A 23,866-nucleotide genomic window follows, 5' to 3' on the forward strand; every position below is an offset into this window, starting at 1 on the left:
TCAGTATAGTTAAAGTTTAAGGCCAAACTAATCATTCTGACGATAGAATTGACTGGGAGAATTTCTTTAGCTGCTTTAGGGTAAAACAGGTCATTTATTACAATGAGAATTCAAAGTGAATTTCAAATTTTAGGCCAAAGTAGCCAAAATTGAAGCGTAGCAGCCTTTTTAAAATTAGCGGTTTTGTCCTTAAATTTGAAATTCGCACTCACTTTAGTAAATAACCCTGTAAACTATTGCGGGCACTATAGTGCTGGTAAGGCCGTTTAAGTCCCTGGTACCCCCTCTTATAGCTCTGAAATGTTCTTTTTTTACTAATCTTTTCTGCCATGTTGCACCGTTCTTGCAGCAGGTGACCCTGACTCCATGGCCGAGATCGTGAATCTTCCCCATAGAGATGCATTGAACCAATGCATCACTATTGGCAATGCTCAGCTCTTCCATGCAAAGTGTGGAAACGCTGAATGCCAGTGCCATACTGACACAAGAAGCATCTCTATTGGCTGTCTGAGTTACTACCACTAGAGGTGTAACTAGTCTGTAATGTAAACGCTGTTTTTTCTCTGGAATGCAGCGTTTACTTTGAAAAGTCTGCAGGGATAGGCTATAGCTAAAAGAACAACTACATTAAGCTAGAATTGTTATCCACTATAGTAGCTCTAGTCTGTCCCTGCAGACAGCCTTTACTTTGAAAATCCTGCTGGGAAAGGCTATAGCCACCAGAACCTCTACATTAAGGTAAAGTGTCCATTTAAGAACAAGGTGAAAGCATAGCTGATTTACAGATTATTTTTTCCCCTAGTTTGGCTATTTTGAACTTAAATTTGAAATTTACTTTACTAAATAAATCTTTTACTATCAACTTAAAATAAAAGCAAATTATCAAACAAAGCATTACTTGAATTCACCAGAAGCAATCAAAAACACCAGTCAGCATAACATCGTGAATTAAGGCATTACCTTTGATCAATACAGCATTGATTAAATTTTAAGTAGGTTATACATGAAACCAGGCCTCTAGACACACATTTGTTTGTTGATAATCCACTTGTTGTACCTTTTGCAATATATCTAGCTTACCTTTTAATAAATTATTTTGCAGAAAATTACTTGTAGTAGTATATTTAATATAGGCAATTCTGGTACTCTACATTAACAGGGTAATTAACTATAGAGTAAATCCAAAGTGAATTTCAAAATTTAGATCAAAGTTAGAAAGCTTTTCCATGTTAATTGTTTTCAGTTTGACTATTTTTTGGCCTTAAAGTTAATATTTAGTTTGATTTCTTAGCAACGCTCACTGAACAACTTTGCAAATGTTGACATATGGGTGTAAACTATATCCATGTGCTAACAGACATGTTTGGTACCGCAGAATCATAAAAATGCTGTGTTGTATTAATCTTCAGGGTTATGTGTAAATAGTGTCTTGTTATGAAAATGGTCTATGTAAAAAAAGCACAAAAAAAAAAGCAGGCACATACCATTTTAAATTCTGCAGCTTTTACACATTATCAACACTTTGTAAAGCACCACATTATATACAATATGTGTTACACTACATTTATCTCAGTGTAACTGTGAATTAGTATTTAACTAAACTACAGGCAGCAATATGCCCATTAACAATGTTCAATAAGTTTAAAGCTAATCAAAAAAGCCTAGTTAGGATTTTAAAATGGTAAAATTATTCAACTCAAAGAAATGATAATATGATTAACTTAATTGTGCAGGTCCCCACACAACTATGTTATGCAGTACTAATATTTTGATAAAAGAGAGCAATTTAATATATTATATATATATATATATATATATTTAATTGCTCTCTATTATCGAAATATAGATATATAGTGGAGGTATCGAAATATAGATAGACAGATGGTGGATGTAGAGTCTGATCTTGAGAAAGACCTGAATAGGTCGAAATGTTGATCGTTCTTTTTTGCACAATTAATAGAAAAAAAAAAACGTTATTAAGTCCAGGAGTGCATATATCTCTATATCACGGGTCTGCACCCTGGCAGAAGTCTTTTTTGGCTACATACAGGTAGAGTGCCGAACTAATCACTTTAGTGGAGGTAGGGTTTATGTTGAATAAAATATTCATCCAGTGTCACATTTAATTTATAAAAATAGAGTTCTCAAAACACATTAACAAACAGAATAAACAAAATTTTATTAACATTCAGGCCAGGTAAGGAGAAACGTGTTCATAAACATTTCACAACATCTTTCTGTTCAGAGATGACATTAAAGTGGTAATTGCAGGTAATGAGAAGAGACAAAGTTATTTATACTTTTGAGTCACCTGCTGTTTTACAAATCTGGAAAGTAAAAACTTCTAAACTAAAATAGTTCCCTACTGTTATTTAACAATAATGTAAATGGCCTTACTCTGATGACATCACTAACACCAGTATCACTGATATATTTACAAAAATGATTTGAATAAGTTAAAGTCAATGCAACATCCATGCAAGCTTGAATTCCAGCTTTTTGGTTACAACATGAAGTATTGATAAGTCCAGAGTGGTAAAGACTTTTAAAACATCTTGTTTTATTTTTGCTTTTAAACTGTATCCATTCCCCTCATTGACGATGTGAACCCCAAGCCCATTCCTCTCTGGGTGTGGGTCTGTGATCTTGCCATTTCATACTGTGCATCAAGATTTCGAAAGACCTCTTCCTGCTGCTTGAGTGTTGTAACACTTTCAGAATCAGCTATGCTAGGCCCAGGCTCATCTTCACTCTAAGAAAAAAAATAAAAAAAAATATATATATATAAATAAATTTTTCCAAGTCATATGATGTTTTGGTCAAAAGTATAGAGGAGACAAGAGATTGTTGTCACGGTGTAATATGAAAAAATAACAAAGGGCCTAGAATAGGATGATGGCAGACATCACCTTTGTTCATTACAGTTCCAAACATCAAATTTTATACGTTAATAGTTGTAGGTAAAGTACCAAAACCAACAAATTAGAAGGTGCAAATAATTATAAAATCAAGTGTTACCACCAAAGGCAAACTCAGAACAATTGTGTATAAATGCAGCAACCTACAAGGACCTCTAATATATTAAATCACCAAAGCAATAAATACAATAAAATATGTAGGTGCGCAAACAATCCCTTTAAAAAGTGTCAGTGCAGGAGATGTTATGGATCAGTGTCAGTGTTCTGGATCCAACGATCTCTAGGGTCTGATCCTCCCTGGGCCTGATAGTCTGGAGTGGTACTATAACTCCACAATTGTGAGCATTTCCTTTAGAGCACCACATTTTGTACTCTATTCTGGCTATATTGCACTAGGTCTGTATGTATTATAGATTTCTGAGACATGCTTCATGAGGAGAGTGCAAGTATACATTTTTGTCCTCTATACTCTTTCACAGTGTGATATTGACAGAACTGTTTGCTCACTAACAGATATTCATGTGTATATCTTTGGGTATTCCAGATACTTTGTCACTTCTTAAAGGGATTGTTTCTTTTATTGTAAAAGACCATAGATGTAGGTCTATTCAATATATATATAATTGTGGCAAATTAAACTTTTTTTTGTGGGTGGGGGAGAGAAGTGAGGAATGCATAAAATGCTGAAACGTTCTGGCATTCTGTTTTGCAAATTGTTTTTTTAACGCATTCCACCCCACTGATTCATGGACAGAGATCCCTAATAGCATTCACGGGTAAAATAGTTGTCACTGCACTCTGCTTGTACATTTTAGTGTGGTCTACCTATAAGCACATGCAGAAAAAGATTAGTGAATGTACATTGGAGTGCCTCCCGCAAACTACTCTGATGCAGCATCTCTAATTGTTCCAGATGAATTGTACACGCTTTAGGATCCCTGATATTTCAGGCAGATTATGCACTAGAGCCATCTGTGTGAATGCAAAACAGCACTTATAAATACCCTCTCACATATGTGACTCGACCGTAATAAGTCATATGTACTGTCGGATGAAATAACTAACAGTTTTTTTCGGTTACATTACACTATTAGAAGTTCAGCTTTGATGAACAGGGGAAAATACATTGTCAGAGAAATAGAAAAAAAGAAAACTTACCTTTATGCCCATTAATTTTCTAAATTTTACATTTTGGTCCTTGTTTCCAAAATTTAGTTTTTCCCAGATTTCTGCAGATTGAGATTTATCCTATAATATCAAATAAAGGAAATTCGGAGGTTAATGTCATAAGATTTACAGTGAAATACTAAAATCTACATCCTCAAACAAGTATTACAGATACTCCAGGGGACAACACTATTCGTGTAATCCGTAGGTTTGGGTTAGAGTTCACAGTTTTGCTATGGGATGTCTTTAAGCAGGTTTCAATATTATGATGTGAGAAAGCCATCACTTTCTCCAAACTGTAAATGTACTACAAAATAAATTAAGTTCACTACTCAATGATATGGTGTTCTTATACAGCATATCACTGTAAATTGCTCATGTTTACTCACATTTCTGTGTCATTTGACATGTCAGACTCACTGAAGGAAAGGCATACATTTTTGAGAGGACACTAAAAACGGACAGTCTTTGTAAACTTCCCGGCTTCACTTTCTCAAACATGCATGATATGGATGAAGGATCCTATCATTTACTTTGTTCTCATTTTTTTATTTTACATATATGTCAGAAAAAAGTAGAACCGCGCTCTACTCCTCTTAAAACAGCGCTCTAGTTAGGGAGTTTATGATTATCTCTGCTCCATTTGTTTTGCCAACTGTTATGCAATGTTCCACCATACAGCACGCAGGGTTTTGAATTACTCTCAGTAATCTTGCTTATTACATTTTATACCTATCTCAATATACTCCAGTCTGAAAGGTTATGCCATAAAGGAAGTGTAGATTTATTTCTCACACTCAGATGACTGTATATAGCATGCCCAGCTTGTTTAATTCCTTTACATACTGTGCTGATTGCTCACACATTACTCATGATCCTTAAATATTATGAAAATGTGCAGTCATCTCAAATGCCATACCTATGTTAAACTATGTTTTATTCAGCTTGCAAGTGCTGTCGTGACACTGTAAGCTTGTCTGTTATAATGTGCACAGCAAAAAAATAAATAAAAATAATAATAATCAATATATATAATTGATTATTATTATTATTTTTTTATATTCAGCAATACATGCACAAAGGGTAGAACTGTGGGACAGAGTTCAACCAAAACATGGCAGAATTGGGATTTCACTCATTTAAAATGCTTTCAATTATTTTTTTTTTTAAAGACTAATGAGTCACTGGAATATATGCGTTATTCCACATTCTCACAAGTTTTTACTTCTGTCTACCTCACGGAGAAGACAAAGATTGGGGCTAAGGTACAAGTGTTATGTTTAAATAACGTAAAAAAATAAATAAATAATAATTCAGATATGCTATTGATGTCTGGAGGATGTTTCTAATGAAGCAAGTTTACAGACGGCATTGATTTAACTTTATACTGAAAGCTTGTTGCCATGTGCATCTTTTACAGAAAACAAACATAGTTTAAAGAAAATAAATAAAAAAGTACTTACCCCTTCCTTTTTTCCTTGCCAAAGCATTTTTCGTTTTTTTTCTTGCTCTGCAAATCTCATGGGATTTACCGCTGTTGGATTGTAATAGCTAGGGACAGAAATACCAGTTTCTGCTAAAGCCTTTGCTTGCAGAGCAGCCATCTGTGCAGCCATCGCAATTTGAGGAGTTACTTGTGTTCCGGAGGCCAGTAACGCTGCTACATTGATGACAGATCCTCCACCTGCTGCAGCCACTAACAGAGCATATCAAATGGTTAGCATAAAGAGTTACTCCATAACATCATCCATATCAAGTACATTTAAAATAAAAAGGGTTATGCAGTAAAATGTGAGATTTGTTGTTAGTGCATTTCAAATTTAAATCCCACAACAGCCAAACTGAAAAAAAGTCTCCAAGCCAACCATGCTACCAATTTGACTTATTTGGCTTTACATTTGAAATACAATTCTCCCTTTAGTGAATAACCCTGCAATGATGCTATGTGGGTCAGAGTTCACATTTAAACATTTTTATCATACTAATAGACAGATGATGCTTGAAAACTTAAAATATGTAGTTATTATGAGAGAAAACTCAAAATGGCCCTAACTCCTTCATTACTACACATGTTTCGAGGAAGGAAAAATATAAAACAAAAAGGGTTGTGTTACAAGTACATATGAAATACAGTTATCAAATTACTTTTTAATAGACTTAATAAAATTTTTTTTAATAAGCCACTTTTATATAATCAATATGCAACGGTGAATAAATCTGCATGAATGTGTCATTCATCACCTGCAGCAATTTCCTGCTGTTTCTGTTTTTCAACCATTTCTTTTTCACGCTGCTCCTGAAGTTTTTTTGCCCTTTCCAACCTAGAAAGTGAAAATGTTAAAGTTTAAAAAATAAACAACAAAGTTTTCTCATTTACTAAAAAGCACAAGTGTATTCATTTTTATAGCAATTTCTATTATTTCTTAAAAAAAAACTACAGAAATACATATCCAAGAAATTCACATCCTTACAGGGATTGTCACACAATCATATATTTAACAGTTGTAGGCTGTTCATACGATTACTAACTGAATATCCACATTTCACAGGGTTAAATGACCACTATAGGCACCCAGACCACTTCAGCTTGATGAAATGGTCTGGGTGCCAGGTCCACATAGGATTAATCCTTTCTGCTGTAAACATAGCAGTTTCGGAGAAACTGCTATGTTTACAAATGGGTTAATCCAGCCTCTAGTGGCTGTCTCATTGACAGCCGCTAGAGACGCTTCCACGCTTCTCACTGTGATTTTCACAGTGAGAAGACGCCAGCGTCCATAAGAAAGCATTGAGAATGCTTTTTCTATGAGACTGGCTGAATGCGCTGCGCATGAGCATTCAGCCGATGACGGGGAGAGGAGGAGGAGAGTCTCCAGCACCGAGGGAGCCCGGTGCTGGAGAAAGTTAAGTGTTTAACCCCTTCCTCTCCATCCAGCCCGGCAGGAGTGGGACCCTGAGGGTGGGGGCACCCTCAGGGCACTATAGTGCCAGGAAAAAAGTATTTTAATGGAAAATACTATTGCCTTGAGTAATATTCTGCACCAAAATAGTTTTTCTATTTTACCGTCTTGCTAAGGCTTCCTGTGCATCCATTGCAGTGTTTCTTCCTCGGAATGGAGGAGGACTTGGTGTTCGGCTATGACTCCTACTATGTCTTCGAGGTTTTTCAATTCTTTTCTTTTTCTCCCTATATGTAAAAAAGTTTTGATAGTCAATAAGTTGTTACTTTACTGTATCCATGACACCCTGTATTTAATAGTGCTACAAATAATCATAACAGACTGATTTCAGCTTCAAAATAATCTACTTTAGTCTTTACACCAAAGAGAAAATACATTTATAAAAAGTCAGCAATTCCAAAGAAGAAAAGCCAGCACAAGCTAGTTTTTATATTTTTTAAATTAGTGCAGAGATCTCAAATGTGACTGTTCTATTTTAAAAGGATTAGTGTCCAAGCTAGGGCCTGCTGATAAACAATTTAATATACAAATCTATCCTCCTCCTATATTTTTTTTTATATACTCATAGAATGTTCTGAAATTCTCACACTTGGTGGACATAGATTATACAGAATATATGTAACTAAATATGACTACTAAATATTCAGTGAGTTAGAATTGAAATAGAACTAGTAGAACTAGTATAGTTTGCTGTAGTTGTAAACTTATTAATTTCAATACATTCCATTTGGTTTGCAAGAAAGTAGGGACCTCACTGAAGCTTGTTTGTTTTTTCTCTACTTGTGTTTTTTTTTTTTCTCCTCAAGCTATTGAGTCCTTTTGTGGAATGTCAATTGACAGCAATAGCTCTTAAATCACACATGCATGCGTTTTATTAGTGAGTTAAGCCTTATACTTTAGGTCCAGTGGAATTTCCTCAACTAAGATGGCGGTAAAGAATGCTCATTCGTGCAAGGCATATGTGCTCTTTAAGAAAGCATATGTATATGCATCATCGTAGGGATGTATTTAATTTGTATATACATGTGTATTAGGTTATTACAATAGCAGTTGTGGGATTATGCTTTTAATTGATTTACCAGTATTTTGGTGTTATATTGGGGAGGGGTGGATTTTACGTGGTCCAATGTGATGATGTCACTTCCAGCCTTGGTGGTGACCAAAGGATAATGGCCATCAGCTGTTCTTGTGGGTATACATCCTGATACAGGTAAATTTATACTGGATTACTAGTCTTGAGAAAAGCATCTAAGCATGCAGAAACAAGAGGGGAGATCTTTGTGACTGATATCCAGCTGTGGTAGGCTAATTGTATTAAATCATGTATGCTTTCTGGTACTGATTTATCTGCATCACTTGTTCTTTGTGTGTTAAAAGGACACTATAGTCACCCAGACCACTTCAGCTCAATAAAGTGGTCTTGGGTGCAATGTCCCTCAGGTTTTAACCCTTCAGATGCAAACATGTTTACATTTGGGGTTAAGACAGCCTCTGGTGGCTGTCTTCCGGACTGCCACTAGAGGCGCATCTGCGACGCTGGAGGCATATTATGCCTCCATCACGCAGAGCGTCCATAGGAAAGCATTGAGAAATGAATTGAGCTGGGACGAGGGAGCTGACGGCGGGGGAGGAGAGGTCACCAGCGCCGAGGGAGCCCGGCACTGGAATAAGGCAAGCTGCTGAAGGGGTTTTAACCCCTTCGGCGCCATGGGAGGGGGGACCCTCAGGGCACTATAGTGTCAGGAAAACTGATTTGTTTTCCTGACACTATAATGATCCTTTAATCTTTTAGATTTTAAAAAATATTCAATAGAACTATTTCATATTTAGTGGCAGTGGTGTGCATCTTTTTTTTGGTTGTTTTTTCTCCACTTTTGACAGATTTTGCACAAATCATTTCTATAATTTCAGGCAGCTCAATTAAAGTGACACTATAGTTACCCAGACCACTTCAGCTCAATGAAGTGGTCTGGGTGCAATGTCCCTCAGGTTTTAACCCGTCACATGTAAACATAGCTGTTTCAGAGAAACTGCTATGTTTACATAGCAGGGTTAATCCAACCTCTAGTGGCTGTCTTCCTCAAAGCCGCTAGAGGCGCTTCTGCAACGCTGGATGCGAAATTCGCATCCAGAGTGCAGAACGTCCATAAGAAAGCACTGAGAAACTTGCCGCGCACGCGCATTCCGTCCACTCGGGAGCTGACGTCGGCGGGGGAGGAGAGGTCACCAGCGCTGGATTAAGCTAAGTAGCTGAAGGGGTTTTAACCCCTTCAGCACTACGGGAGGGGGACCCCGAGGGTGAGGGTCCCCCAAGGATTATATAGTGTCAGGAAAACGAGTTTGTTTTCTTGACCCTATAGTGATCCTTTAATGACAATGCAGGTAACCATCCCAACTTACCACATGCAGTAACAGTAGCAATTTCCCTCTCACCGTTATGCCCCAATCAAATATTTACATTATTAGATTTTTTTTCCCCAGTGTTCATGAAATAAATTCCACTTGCATATTTAGAACAAAACATCTCATGGAAGGAGTAATACTGCTACTTTTAATCTAGAACATTCTGAAACTCTTCTTTAATTGCAGATCTGGCAGACAACCACTAGAGGCTGACTTGGTGCTGCAATGTAAACATTGCAGTTTCTCTGGAACTGCAATGTTTAACACTGCAGCACTAAGGGCAATAGAGGGACACTGTACCAAGACCACTTTAATGAGCTGAAGTGGTCTGGGTGCCTACAGTGTCCCTTTAATGCATGTTTTTACACTTGAATGCATTGTAAAATGTAATACCTTTCATTTTAAACTAGTGAAAATGTCTGTCCTCATGGCATATATTAAGATATTTTTTTCAACACTTGCTTTATTAGAAAAATTAGTACTTACCGGCTCCTGCTTCGACTCTTGCTTCGATGTTTGTGCTTGGATCTTGATCGAGATCGTGGACGCCTTTTCCTTTCTCTACTTCTTGAGCGGGACTTTTTCCTGTCACGGCTTCTACTACGATGACGCCTATAGAAAATTCCAAAATCTTTAAAAGATGGATCATCGGTTCTCCAACATATAGGTCATATGTGCACAATAACATTTCCTTAATTACTTTTGTATGTTTATTGTCATATACAGTATATGGAAAAATAAAGGTCTCGCCACATAATGAAGGAAGGGCAACACATTCAAGCTTCAGCATGCAGTCTTTATTGTAAAACAAATGTACAGCACAGGAATCGCCAATATCTGTAGTGTGTCATCCATATTTATACACGCATAGGCCCTGGAAAACAGATTCCTATGCTGTAACATTTGATTTACAACGCAGATGTTTTGCTGAAGCTTGAATTTGTCTCACTTAACTTTGATGCTTGCCAAGATAGTTTCTTCTTTTGTCTTAAAATTACTCATTGTTAGCTGGGAAACTACATTTCAGTGCACCCGGGTTGAGAGAATTGGTGTCTGCAGTAAATTTACTAGGGGTGACCTAGGCTCTGTGGCCAAATTCTCTGTCTGAGTTTTAAAAATATACAGTAAATAGTACAATAGTGCACTAAAGCCATTCTTCCAAATTTCATAAACAGAGAACTTGAAATTCCAGTATAATCAAAAGATACCACAGCCAAAGTAGGGATATCTTTGCCTCATTGAATTGAAAATATTTGGCAAAAGGCAGTTTCCCATCATCATCTATAGCACCTTATTGTACATGCGTGAGACTAAGGAAAACTATACTGTATCACAAGATTCTCCATTTTACAGTCTCACACATAGCTTATGCAGATAAAGGAGCATATGAACTATGTAAGCAGTAAGTAGATTGCTGTTGGAAAGCTGTATCTTCTCAGTTATTATTCTATGATGGATCCTGCAGTCTAGCCTATATGTGTGAGAATATAACAGTGATGAAGGTTTCTGACAGATGAAGTGCCAGCTTACTCCTAGGCCACCACACAAGGAGTGTGGAGATAATCTTGGCAAAATAAGCTACTTTCTGGATGCAACATAGCCCATTTTAAAGCATTAAAAGGTGGTTACTCATGAGATAATCACTAATGCCCCTTGTTCACTACAAATCTTCAGAATATCTTAGTCAATCCTAATCCTCACGCTGCACTGAGCAAATCCCATAAGCCAAACAAGCATGGGTTTATGGGACATATAAAGTCCAGCTGTCAAGAAATTTCATTCACACACCTACTCAAAACAGCTCACTAAGCCAATACAAACTACAACATGGCATCTATTAAATTGTTTATTGTTGCCTAGACAAATCACAAGAGGACATCTAACTTGCAGAGTATTTAAAGGATCAACACTTAAGTCAAGTACCAGCAAAATCAAAGAAGCCCAAACATTATTTTAATTTCTTGTTTATGGAGTAATAGCGGGAACTCTAGACCAAAGAAGGATATCGTGTTACATTAATAAATCAAATTAAGCTCTATCAGTAAAGAGTCAGCCCCCCAGAAAATAAAATGGTTGCCTTATCTGAAATGCTACATGCTGCCTTCATAATTTCTCACAAAGAAGATGACTATTTTTTTTTTTACCTCTCACGTGAGCGAGATCTGGAATGACTTTTCCCTCTAGAGGATTTCCTTTCTTTTCGCCTGTGTCGCTCCTCACCGTTTTCTGATGAGCTGAGTCTTTCCCTCATTTTTTCAGAAAGCTCTTTGTCAAAACAATCATCAGGTCTATGTTTCTTGTACGACTTATCTTTGGACTCATGTCTTCTACCCTGTTTTAAGAAGAAGGTGGTTCTTTCAGGAAAATAGTGCAACAAAGAGAGTTAGTATGACATCAAAAGATTGCTCTGCTATGTTGTGAAGTAACACATGTAACCTTTGTAGAATCTTAAATTTGGACCAATATTTTTAGTATAAACCTATATACCAGGCACTAAAAATAATGAAAATGTCAAATGTATATCAAGGCCAAATCATGGATACTGGCATCCAACTTCAACAGAGATCCTTGTGGATGAATCTTTTAACAACTTACTATGTAAAAAAACAAATCTTACACTTTAAAACAAACAGTGTTGTCTATCACAGACCTTTATCTATTGTATGGATTGACTAAATTGCAAAATTTATTGCAGGTCAATTTAAAAAAAAAATAAAAAAAAATTTGTGCTCCATATACCACACACACAATATTTAAGCAGTGTGACTGGGGGAAAGGAAAAAAAAAACGCACATCATGAGGCACTTTCATGTATTACTTTCCAATGTTGCTGCCATTATTATGAACACATGTATAGTTTGGAGAAATGTACATCCAAATTACACGCACAATTAAGAGGGTATATTTTTAAGTTTACAGTTGAAATGAGAACAAACTGTTAAAAATATCCATTTGATTTAAATAATGTCCAGTTTGTTTGAAACCTAAAATGAAAAAAACATTGCTAAACAGAAACATTAATATAAACTAAAAAAAAAAAAGTAGAATACTTCCTTGACTACAGTACCAATACTACATAGAGTCTAAGCATTCATACACAAATCACAACATACATCTAAAATATAATCATATGATTTAATTATTTACATAATGATATATTATGGCTTGGTGTACACACAAAGTGGTTGATGCCTTATTTTGTTTCTCCAAGATATTCTCTGCACCCTTTGCAAATTAGGCTAACCACCATGGCCATCAACGTATTATTAATCCAATTTGTATAGCAGAGAACAAGGGGAATATATACAATTGCGCTCCAGTGGAAAAAAACGTGTTACTATGTGTGTAACACAAATTGACTTATTTGCCAAGTAAGCAGAATGACAACTACAGTATTACTTGCCAATGTAGTACATGAGAAACATTAGAAACAAGTATATACAGTACATGAAAATGTACCATGGTAATAAACAAAAAAGACAACTTTTAATTGCCATGAGTCTTATAGAATTGTATTTGATGTTCTTTAATCCATTTAAAACATCAGTGCAGTCTAAAAGAACAAAGATTAAAAGTGGAACCCCCCCCCCCCCAAAAAAAAAAAAACTGACCATTTGAGATTTATCACAGAGATTTTCCTCTTTTCAACTGAACTGACACGCTGGGTTTATTCAGTAAACTTGGAATTGTGGAAAACAAAAATGAATAACGAAACTTAATTTTTAAGAGCCAAAATAACCAAACTGATGTTTTCTACTCTCCAATGTATAACTAGATTTTGCAAATCTATTTTCAATTCTCCAGAATTCCTGGTTTTAGAAAAAAATCCCTCATGGTATAAAATAAACTATCCTGAAATAGAAAAATCACTGTAGAATTCTTCACCCATGCAAACATGTCAAATACATCAAGACAGCTAGCACTTACTGGAAAACATCCTTAAAACAGTTGACTTAATATATTGTAAAGGCAATATAATGTTGAATGACTGATAGTTACCTTATCATGAAGTAGGCTTATTATTTTGCTATTTGAGTCTGCAGCGTCTTCAGTTCAGTCTCTTCGTGCTTTAGCACGCTGAGTATGATTTATTATAGAAATGTTATCATGTGGTCTAAGCAAAATAATCAATTTTATATAAACGCTTCCTAAAAAAAAAATCACCACCAAACAAACTATATAAGCTTGGTATTAAAGTCTGTATGATTGAGAGACCTTCGTGAGCAAATGTTTTAAGTATTATTATTATTATTAATTTTTTTTTTTTTTTTTTTTTTTAAGGAGCACTTATATCATTAAAACTTGCAAGATTGTATTTAACACAACATATAATGAGATGCGCTTTTCCTGAAAGGGTTATTTCAAGGAGAAAGGGAAGGAGACCATGTCAAGAATACGTCTTCAGATGACCAACTTCATTCAGAGTTGAAGGAAGACAATACATGGGATAAAAATGTAAACTGCCATCTTAAGACGAAAGTGTAAACTACAGATACAAAATTATCCATTGATGAACTGATTTAATATATAAACCATTAGCAAGAACAAGAAAAACAACAAAAATATATTTGTTCTTACAACCTCTTGCAAATGATTTATATATGTCAAGGAAGTTACAAACGTAAATATCTTGATATGAAAAATAAAATAATGGCCCCATATGCTACTTTATGCTCAAGGCAATTTATTAAGTCTAAGCATATTGTACTTACCATGTAGTAAAACAATCTGAATATGAATACACATAATATATTATCAAGTATTAATTACCTCTTTGCTTCTGCTTCGACTCCTGTGTTTCCTCCCATCATCTGTGAAGAGGAGAAGAAAATCAATACTCAAACATTGCAAGCACAGTTAAAAATATTGTATTTAATACATGTATCTGCAGGAGGAATTACTTTTAAGGAGGCTATCATACCTGACTTTCGTTTGTGCTCCCTTGAACGCGAGCGAGATCTTGAATAATGCTGTTTTGAGGACCTGGGAGATTTTGATATGTCGCAAGGATCCATTCGCTTTTCTAAATTTGGTGAAAACTTCTCTGGGGAGCATCCATCGTGTTCTGCATCACTAGACTGAAAAAAATACTTTATATTAATAAACAACGAAATACAAACAAAACCACAATATCTGTGCTACTTAGGCTTCTCTACAATGATCTAGCAAAGTTAACAGTATCACAGCTGCCAGGCCGTGGGTTTCAAATTAAAGGTAAAGAAAAAGCAAATACTTTAAATTTCTTTAGTATATGAGATCGCACAATCCCTAACAAAATACAAGTGTATGAAGCACAACTTCAGTACATGCATGCAAAGAGGAAATACACTGCCCACAACTAAATACCTAACATCAGCAAAAAGTGCGCTACTTTGTCAAGACAAAAAGGAAAAAACAAAAACAATCAGGGTCATTTGCTAAAGTAAGAATTCAAAGTGAATTTCAAATGTAAAGGGACACTATAGTCAGCTGAACAACTTTAGCTTAATGAAGCAGTTTTGGTGTATAGAACATGCCCCTGTAGCCTCACTGCTCAATCCTCTGTCATTTAGGAGTTAAATCCCTTTGTTTATGAACCCTAGTCACACCTCCCTGCATGTGACTTGCACAGCCTTCCATAAACACTTCCTGTAAAGAGAGCCCTATTTAGGCTTTCTTTATTGCAAGTTCTGTTTAATTAAGATTTTCTTATCCCCTGCTATGTTAATGGCTTGCTAGACCCTGCAAGAGCCTCCTGTATGTGATTAAAGTTCAATTTAGAGATTGAGATACAATTATTTAAGGTAAATTACATCTGTTTGAAAGTGAAACCAGTTTTATATTTCATGCAGGCTCTGTCAATCATAGCCAGGGGAGGTGTGGCTAGGGCTGCATAAACAGAAACAACGTGATTTAACTCCTAAATGACAGTGAATTGAGCAGTGAAATTGCAGGGGAATGATCTATACACTAAAACTGCTTTATTTAGCTAAAGTAATTTAGGTGACTATAGTGTTCCTTTAAGTCCAAAATAGCCAAACTGGAAACATTCTCTGAATCAGGTATGCTTCCAGTTCAGCTAGTTTGGCCTAAAGTTTGAAATTCACTTTGAATTCTCACTTTAGAGAATAACTATGAAAAGTAAACTATAACAGAATCCATACAAGAATATCAGCAACCACAAATGAAAATAAGTGTTTTGTTAGAACAGGAACAGACTTAGCCACAAAGGCAGGAAATGATCAAGAACTTTCACACCTAGGCCAAAATGGATGATTTTTAAATTAATTGATGCTCTTAGCCAAGGAATGACTAGCGGAATGAGCCCACTTTAAATCAGTGAAGAGGTCATGGATCTTGAAATAATCGTTTAATAAATATAGCTCTTTTACATAATGTATTAGCTATTTGTAAAAAAGAATAACAAGTGATATTGGAGCATCAAGAAGTATTGGGGCAGGAAGATATTGTTGGCGACAATCTAACGGAGCACCGAATAACAAGTAGCAATAGTTAAATGAACAATTAGAAAAGAGGCAAACTATTTTGGTTTTAAAATAGGTCAGACATTTAGAAGAAAGAGCAATGCAAGGTTTTTTTTTTTTAACTATCTAAATGTTGCATTTATAAGTTATGAGGGATTAATATCTTCTGTACGGTTTTCAGAAGTAAAAAGTTCTGGGTGATGCAAAGAGTATGACTGCACCTTTTTTTCCAAATGTGCCTATTATAGTGACAATTCTCAAGAGTAGGCTGCTGGTGCTTAAGGGACACTGCAATCTATAATTTTCTGCCTGTAGTTAAACTGTTTACGTGACAATATAGAAATCATGTAAACAAGTTAAAAAGACTATTGTTTCAGAAATCTTTTTCTCTTTGTTTTCCTGACACTATAGTGATCCTTTAAATCAGTGACATTAAAGGGATTCTATAGTGTTAGGAATATAAAAGTCTGTATTCCTAACAATATAGACCTCCCCCCCCCCCCGGTACATAAAGGGATTCCAGCAACTATGTGCTCCGTTGTCTTTCAATGACGCCTGATGTCCTCACGCAGAGTGTTTGGGCGTCCAGCGTCATTTAGGCGAAGTAAAGTCCGGTAAACTCATGCCACTAGAGACTGTCTTAGTACTACAATGTAAACACTGCAATGATTTACAAAACAGGACTAAGGGGGACAGGGACAGTGCACCCAGACCACTATAATTAGTTGAACATTTATGCAACTCTTTGCAATCCCATTACTTTTAAAGTGCTGAGCATAATGTAACAGCCAACTCAAAAGCAGTTCAACACGCTCTGAAACATAATAACTAAATCAAAATGACAAACTGTTAAGTGTTATTTTTTTTTTTTTTAATAAAGAATTCAAAGTGAATTTTAAAATGTAAGGCCAGAGTAAACTTACTAAACGCATTGCTGATTAAGAGAAAAAAAAAAAATTCCAGTACAGTCAGTCATTTTCACCTTTACTGAATTACCCAGTGTAAACTATTGCAAAAAAAATAAATATATATATATATATATATATATATATCTTGAAAAAAAATATATTAAATTCTCACCCAAAGCCTAACCAATATTTCCACAGGCCTATCTATATAAACTGCCCCCCCCCCCATGATGTCCATTCACAATGGGTGAGAATCGGGGATTGTAGTCACAAACGAGATGCCAACAAATACAATCACTGTCTGTAACAAAATAAGCCTTACAACCAATGGGAGCCAAGCATGGAAAAATAAAGACCGAATCCTTCTGAATAAAGTGAGCCACCGTGACGGTATCCAGCTAATGGCCTTTATAATCTCACACTGCCTTATTCTCTATCTATATATAACTATGTCCACCCCCCCCCCGTGACCCGCCAGGCGCGGACATGGCTGTAGCTGGGCAGCCCCCCGTGTTACAGTGCGAGCGCTCAGTACATGCAGGCCGCAGCGATCATGGCGGAGCCGCCATTTTCTGTCAGCCTTCCGGGGCCTGGCTCCCTCCGCCAGACACGACATACTCACCTCCATCCGCTGGCTCTGCCTGAGCCTCCCCGGCCGCTCTCCAAGCCGAGCAGCCGACTCCGGGGGTTCGGGAATAAGCCGGATACCGAGCGCCCGGACTACCGATACGGACCGCGCTGGGCTGGGCTGAGCGGGCGGGGTTCACAGACCCGGGGAGAGACACACACAAAGGAAGCAGCCGAGCCGCGGGGCCTGCTGGGAGTCCCGGGTGACGTCACTGGGTCCAGCCCGCCAAATTCGAGGCTGAGGGGAGAGTCGCGGTGACAGCGGGTAATGTGACATTGCCATACATTATACTATACTGTGATACCGAGGGAGGGAGAGTGTGTTAGTTATACAGGCAGGTAAGAGATAGAGATATAAACCGTTCAGAGATATGTGTATGGGAGGCAATATTTCGCATAAATAACTTGGACCACACAATAAACACAGACACAGTTTATTTATGTTTCAATAGGTTTCGCCGTGGTGTTTATTTTAACCCCTTAAGGACACGTGACATGTCATGATTCCCTTTTATTCCAGAAGTTTGGTCCTTACGGGGTTAAAGCTTGAAAGGGGGCGTACCACCATAACTTGATAACGGTAGCGTTATTCACATAAACTTTTCACTTTACTTTCAAAACTTTTTTTTTTACTTTCACCATCACTGAATTGCCAGTCAGTCATAGCTAACCTGGCCTCCTTTTTATATACAACCATTTAACACATATCCTTCCTCAGAACTTGAGCCTGAGGATGACATTGCCCCCATACTTTCCAACACCACAACATTAATTATAAAGAAAATTGTCAAGTAGGGGAGGGCAGGGGTCCGTCTGTGCCTCTCCTCTCTTCAAAGACCGCTGACAGGGATTGCGCTTGCACTGCCACTTTTATACTTATCTGGCTTCCCGATTTATTTTTTTTTGATTTTTTTTTAATGCTCGCGGCTAGCAACCAATCCCCAGCCAGCTCTTGTCCCCAGCAACAGGTGTGTCACCCAATCTGCCCAGCTACTTGGCCCACTCTGCCCAAAAACCTAACCAGGGGTTATGAACATTCCCGAACTGTACCAACAGGACAAATTAACCCTCTATTGCCAGCATACATATATGCCACAGTGCTTAATGCCTGTGTCATCTTAAAACAACACATGCAGTGCCAGGCTTTATAGCACTATCTGTATACAATGTCAGTAATAATACACAAATACAATGTCAGTAATACTGCACAAATACAGTGTCAGGCTTTATAACACTATCTGCATACAATGTCAGTAATAATACACACATACAATGTCAGGCTTTATAACAATATCTGTATACAATGTCCGTAATAATGCACACATACAGTGCCAGGCTTTATAACATTATCTGCATACAATGTCAGTAATAATACACACATACAATGTCAGGCTTTATAACAATATCTGTATACAATGTCAGTAATAATACACACATACAATGTCAGGCTTTATAACACTATCTGTATACAATGTCAGTAATAATACACACATACAATGTCAGGCTTTATAACACTATCTGTATACAATGTCAATAATAATACAAACATACAATGTCAAGCTTCATAACACCATCTGTATACAATGTCGGTAATAATACACACACACGATTTATAACAATATTGTATACAATGTCGGTAATGATACACAAATACAGTGTCAGTCTTTATAACAATATCTGTATACAATGTCAGTAATAATACACACATACAATGTCAAGCTTCATAACACCATCTGTATACAATGTCGGTAATAATACACACACACACACACACACACATGATTCATAACAATATTGTATACAATGTCAGTAATAATACACAAATACAGTGTCAGTCTTTATAACAATATCTGTTTACAATGTCAGTAATAATACAAACATACAATGTCAAGCTTCATAACACCATCTGTATACAATGTCGGTAATAATACACACACACACACGATTCATAACAATATTGTATACAATGTCAGTAATAATACACAAATACAGTGTCAGTCTTTATAACAATATCTGTATACAATGTCAGTAATAATACAAACATACAATGTCAGGCTTTATAACAATATCTGTTTACACTGTCAGTAATAATACAAACATACAATGTCAAGCTTCATAACACCATCTGTATGCAATGTCGGTAATAATACACACACACACAGTCAGGATTCATAAAAATATTGTATACAATGTCAGTAATAATACACACATACAATGTCAGACTTTATAACACCATCTGTATACAATGTCCGTAAGAGTATGCACAGCTTCGCATTTCATATTATATAGTAGGCTCGCTCAGCAGCATGGTATACTGTTAATTTCCTGTTTAAGAGTGTTTATGTCATTATTATAAATATGTAAGTGTTTGCACACAAGTGACCTACATGATAAGATGCTCAAAGCACCATGACATTAGTTTGTTGAAGTGGTTATGGTGCAGTGTCTGTGGCACTACATTCCTGTTTACTTGTATGGTTTAAAGGGACACTCCAGGCACCCAGACCACTTCTGCCCATTGGAGTGGTCTGGGTGCCAACTCCCACTACTCTTAACCCTGCAAGGGTAATTATTGCAGTTTTTTATAATTACATTGCAGGGTTAACATCCACCTCTAGTGGCTGTCTACTAGACCACCACTAGAGGGCACTTCCTGGTTCACACCACAGGAAACCTGTGCTAGAGCGTCTCTGGACGTCCTCACGCTGTGTGAGGACCTCCAGTGTCGCTCATTTCCCCATAGGAAAGCATTGAAAATGCTTTCCTATGGGGAGCTCTAATGTGCATGTGCAGCATTGGCGCGTATGCGCATTAGGTCTCCCCAGCCGATGGGCGGGATCAGTCTCTCCCACCGGCTGACGCAATCACTGGGAGGACGTGGGACATCGTCGCTGCCTCTGGTAAGTTACTGAAGGGGTTTTCACCCCTTCAGCAACTGGGGATTGGGGGGTGAGAGGGAGAGGGGACCTGCAGTGCCAGGAAAACGGATTGTTTTCCTGGCACTGGAGTTTCCCTTTAACAAGAATCCTGTTTTAACCAACACCTGCCTGACCCTTCTGCTGCAGCTTAGCTAATGCACAAGTGTAGTTTCATGGTAATGATGGGGCTATGGTTCTTGGAGCCAGGTTAGTACAGTATTCGCCGCCTATCGGTGCTCAATTTAGCTCATCCGCAGCAGATGAGCCTGTTTTTTGTCAAATTGCAAAAAATTATTTGACACTAACTGGAGAGACCATGCTCGAAGACTCTTTGCGCCATATGCACCACAAGTAACCTTAATGTATTGGTGCTTAAAGAGACACTTTAGGCACTTTAACCTTTTCATCTCATAAAATTTGATATAGTGCCTGGAGTCCACTGGCACTCTCCCTGCATTCAGTATTAAAGGGCAACATGACTCCTTCATCTTAATGTATTTGTTATAGTGCCTTAAATATTAGTCCCTCCCACCATCTCCTGTCATCCAAGGCCATGTATTTCTATTGTTAAAAGGTTTGAAAGTGTAGTTTTAATCCATGCTTCCAAACCCTCTGAATGGGAGTGCAGGGACTGTTAGTTCTTGGCTCTCATACCTGTTCATAGTGCAACATCACACACATGTGTCCATGTCATCTCATATAGACAATTATAGCATTCAATGATTCTCTGTAAGTGGAAATCAGTAGTGGATTTCAGTGAGAGTTGTGCATTCACATAGGATTCAAAATGCTTCTAAATGAGAAGCATTGGATTGGACCATAGTCCAGTGACCTCATTACATCAGAGGGTGTGCAGCAGAATGCCGTGAAGGGGCTGCTGACTTAGCTGGAATAAAAGTAACTATTTTAGTTTACACATTGTATGGTATTAAAGCAGTTGCCTTTATGCAAGAATATACATTTGAGAAAAAGGACCTATTACAAATAACTATACTAACACAGTGTGGTATTCCTATAAATATTTATTTAATAGCTTAACACTACATAATGGTCCCTGTCCACCCACAGCCTGGTATCCAATGAAGTTTTAGCTAAGGCAGAAATAGAGATCTATTTTCACAACACTTTCTTACATAGGTTCCACCATCTTCCTTTTCTACGGTCGAGCTTCTTCCTCCAAGAGCCCTCATCACTGGTGTACTCTTGCACATGCAGGAGAGTACAAAATAGAACTGGTGGATTCCACTACTGACAGTTGGTTCGAAATGACAAAACTTGACAAGTTTTGTGACCTTAGCTTTGCTTATAATTTGAAGTAGTAGTGTATTCTGTCCCTACTTTATCTTATTATATCTTTCAAAAATTTTCAGAAGTTACAGGATATATTTATTGTTATTTATGGCATTTATATAGCACCAACGTTTTCCTCAAGAATTAATAATTGTACAATTTACCAATAAGTAATTGACAGACACAAGAAGTGATGAAAGTCCAGCTGATGGCAGGGGTTTAGAAAGCATAGCCAATAAGGCAGGACATCATGTAAGTAAAACTCCCTACTCACAGCTTAGAATTTCCAATAGCCATTATCAAGTTAAAATTCAGCCCTGGAGCATAGAACCTTAACCCTGGTAAATTCTAGTCTAGTAGTGTAGGACTTGAAAATTTAAAGCCCTACTATGGCGACACAATGCAGACAGACGTTACACCTTGAGAGGGTCAAGGACTAGAGTGGTCAATTGGCAGGGATTACATTTCACTGATTTGATTTTTTTTTTTTTTAACCCTCAGGGGTTACATTTATTTTATTAATTCAAATATTTTAAAATGATATATTTTAGCTAGCTGGTGTGGGTGGAAGTTAGTGAGGAATTGGGGAATTTGGTGTTGGGCTAGCTAGCGGTTAACGTTAAAGTAATTTACCATCAATTTCTTTGCAAACATAAGTGAACTATGCTATCTAACTTTTTTTATTCTACTATTTCAGCTGTGTCAAAATGTGGAATGAAATTGAGCTTTTAGCAAATGATGATACTGGGAGTTGCCGCCTCAATATTGATTCAAGACAAGAAAGTGGAACTGCCTTATACCAAGTGGACACACTTCTCAAAATCTCATCCTCAGAGAAGGTATGATTTCTGAATAGTAACTGTATATAGTGAAAAGGAGCCTGTGGGTTAAGTACAACCTGACCCAGAGCCTCCACAGTAGGGGGTAACTCTTAAAGTATCAATAGACAAGAAACCGCTTACTAAACCACATTGGCCTATAGACCTCTGATGTTTAGGATCTACGAAAGGAGGATTTAATACATTGGATGTATCAGTAACAAAACAAGATAAAATGTTTTTATTACACCTGGACCAATCCGATATGTGCTTGTGATAATACAGATACAAATGGTATGTTTCACTCCTAGCAGGGTGGACTAAAAAGCTGTATATGATGAGCTCTCCAAGGAAATATATATGTCTAATGAATAGCATGCATACAGCATTGCATTTTAAATTCAAGATACTATTGGAGAAGTAAGGATAATAGGCCTCCCTGCCCCGGGTAAGCAATGTATTGTAAATGCCAATGAGCCTGCACTACACAGTGCTTAACTGGGTGGAAGTAACAGAAGCTCCTTGCAGGACAGGTAGTTGCAGATGCCCAATAGGACTCTGGAAAGAGATCATAGCGAACTTAAAGTTTTTGGCTATTTAGTCAGGAAGGAGCACCAGAGCACTCCTTGCACCATAACCATTAAAGCAGGTTGTAGTGGTTATGGTGCTGGAGTGTTCCTATAATAAGTATTCACATTATTTAAAATTAAATAATCGCAAAAAGAAGGATGCACACACAAATGTGCTGTGCACTCACCCCTAGGCCTACAATTTAAAAAAATATAAATAAATTATTGAGATGTTTGCAAGAGACGTAGAAAATATTCTTGAATCAGCATATGTCAGCGTGGCAGACACAAATAATATACATTGTTATTCTTATAAAATTCTGATGACTAAAAACATTAAATTTTTTTTACGTTCTAAAAGTAATAATAACAGAAGTAGTAGTAGTCATAGTGGCATAGTTAGACTAGACTATGCAGATAAGGTAGGTGTAGAATCAGGTAACATACAGTGTTAGAACTGCTTATGTAGCAGCATATTGCTTTATGCCCCTAAACTAAACTCTCCCAGCCCTTGAGAAAGACAGCAGTTAAAGCGACTAGTGACTGCCATGAAAGCATAGGTGATAGGCAACTCAATGAAAAAGATAATAATAAATGCTTAAAATAAAACAGTCAAAATCTTAATAAACTGGCTGCTGTGTGGTGACTTGTGTAGATGACTTGGTAAGTAATTACACCATACTCATCTAATCCGATATATTCCTGGGGCCGAACACAATCGTCTCTCCCCCCCCCCCCCCCCTCAGTACCCAAAGAAAAACAAAAAAAATATCACATTGACATAAGTGTTTTTTTCCCTTTGCTATTGTGAGGATATTTATGGG

General features: G+C 37.0%; 2 protein-coding genes across 5 annotated transcripts in view; one reads left to right on the forward strand and one right to left on the reverse strand.

Annotated features, from left to right (window-relative positions):
* Nucleotides 1–2,154: 2,154 nt before the first annotated feature.
* RSRC2 (arginine and serine rich coiled-coil 2) lies at nucleotides 2,155–17,618 on the reverse strand. Of its 4 annotated transcripts, none has more exons than XM_063454286.1 (10): nucleotides 17,443–17,618; nucleotides 14,370–14,526; nucleotides 14,219–14,259; nucleotides 11,593–11,780; nucleotides 9,935–10,060; nucleotides 7,150–7,272; nucleotides 6,327–6,406; nucleotides 5,549–5,772; nucleotides 4,077–4,166; nucleotides 2,155–2,752 (listed from the first exon to the last, which is right to left on the reverse strand). In XM_063454286.1, exons 1-10 carry the CDS (start codon nucleotides 17,446–17,448, stop codon nucleotides 2,573–2,575), a joined length of 1,215 nt encoding a protein of 404 aa, XP_063310356.1. In that variant the 5' UTR covers nucleotides 17,449–17,618; the 3' UTR covers nucleotides 2,155–2,572. The 4 variants fall into 4 exon arrangements, with proteins under 4 accessions (XP_063310356.1, XP_063310355.1, XP_063310358.1 ...); XM_063454285.1 differs by having other exon boundaries at nucleotides 5,549–5,781; nucleotides 17,443–17,617; XM_063454288.1 differs by lacking the exon at nucleotides 17,443–17,618 and adding an exon at nucleotides 13,448–13,525 and having other exon boundaries at nucleotides 5,549–5,781; nucleotides 11,593–11,802; nucleotides 14,370–14,419.
* Nucleotides 17,619–17,654: 36 nt separating this feature from the next.
* Nucleotides 17,655–23,866, forward strand: part of KNTC1 (kinetochore associated 1) — a 114,585-nt gene continuing 108,373 nt past the window's right edge. The window contains exons 1-2 of the mRNA XM_063454289.1: nucleotides 17,655–17,712; nucleotides 22,353–22,494. Of these exons, the coding sequence (XP_063310359.1) occupies nucleotides 22,363–22,494 (132 nt within the window). The 5' untranslated portion in view covers nucleotides 17,655–17,712; nucleotides 22,353–22,362. The remainder of the gene's footprint in view (nucleotides 17,713–22,352; nucleotides 22,495–23,866) is intronic.

This window comes from Pelobates fuscus, chromosome 5 (assembly GCF_036172605.1).
Source record: "Pelobates fuscus isolate aPelFus1 chromosome 5, aPelFus1.pri, whole genome shotgun sequence".
NCBI lineage: Eukaryota > Metazoa > Chordata > Amphibia > Anura > Pelobatidae > Pelobates > Pelobates fuscus.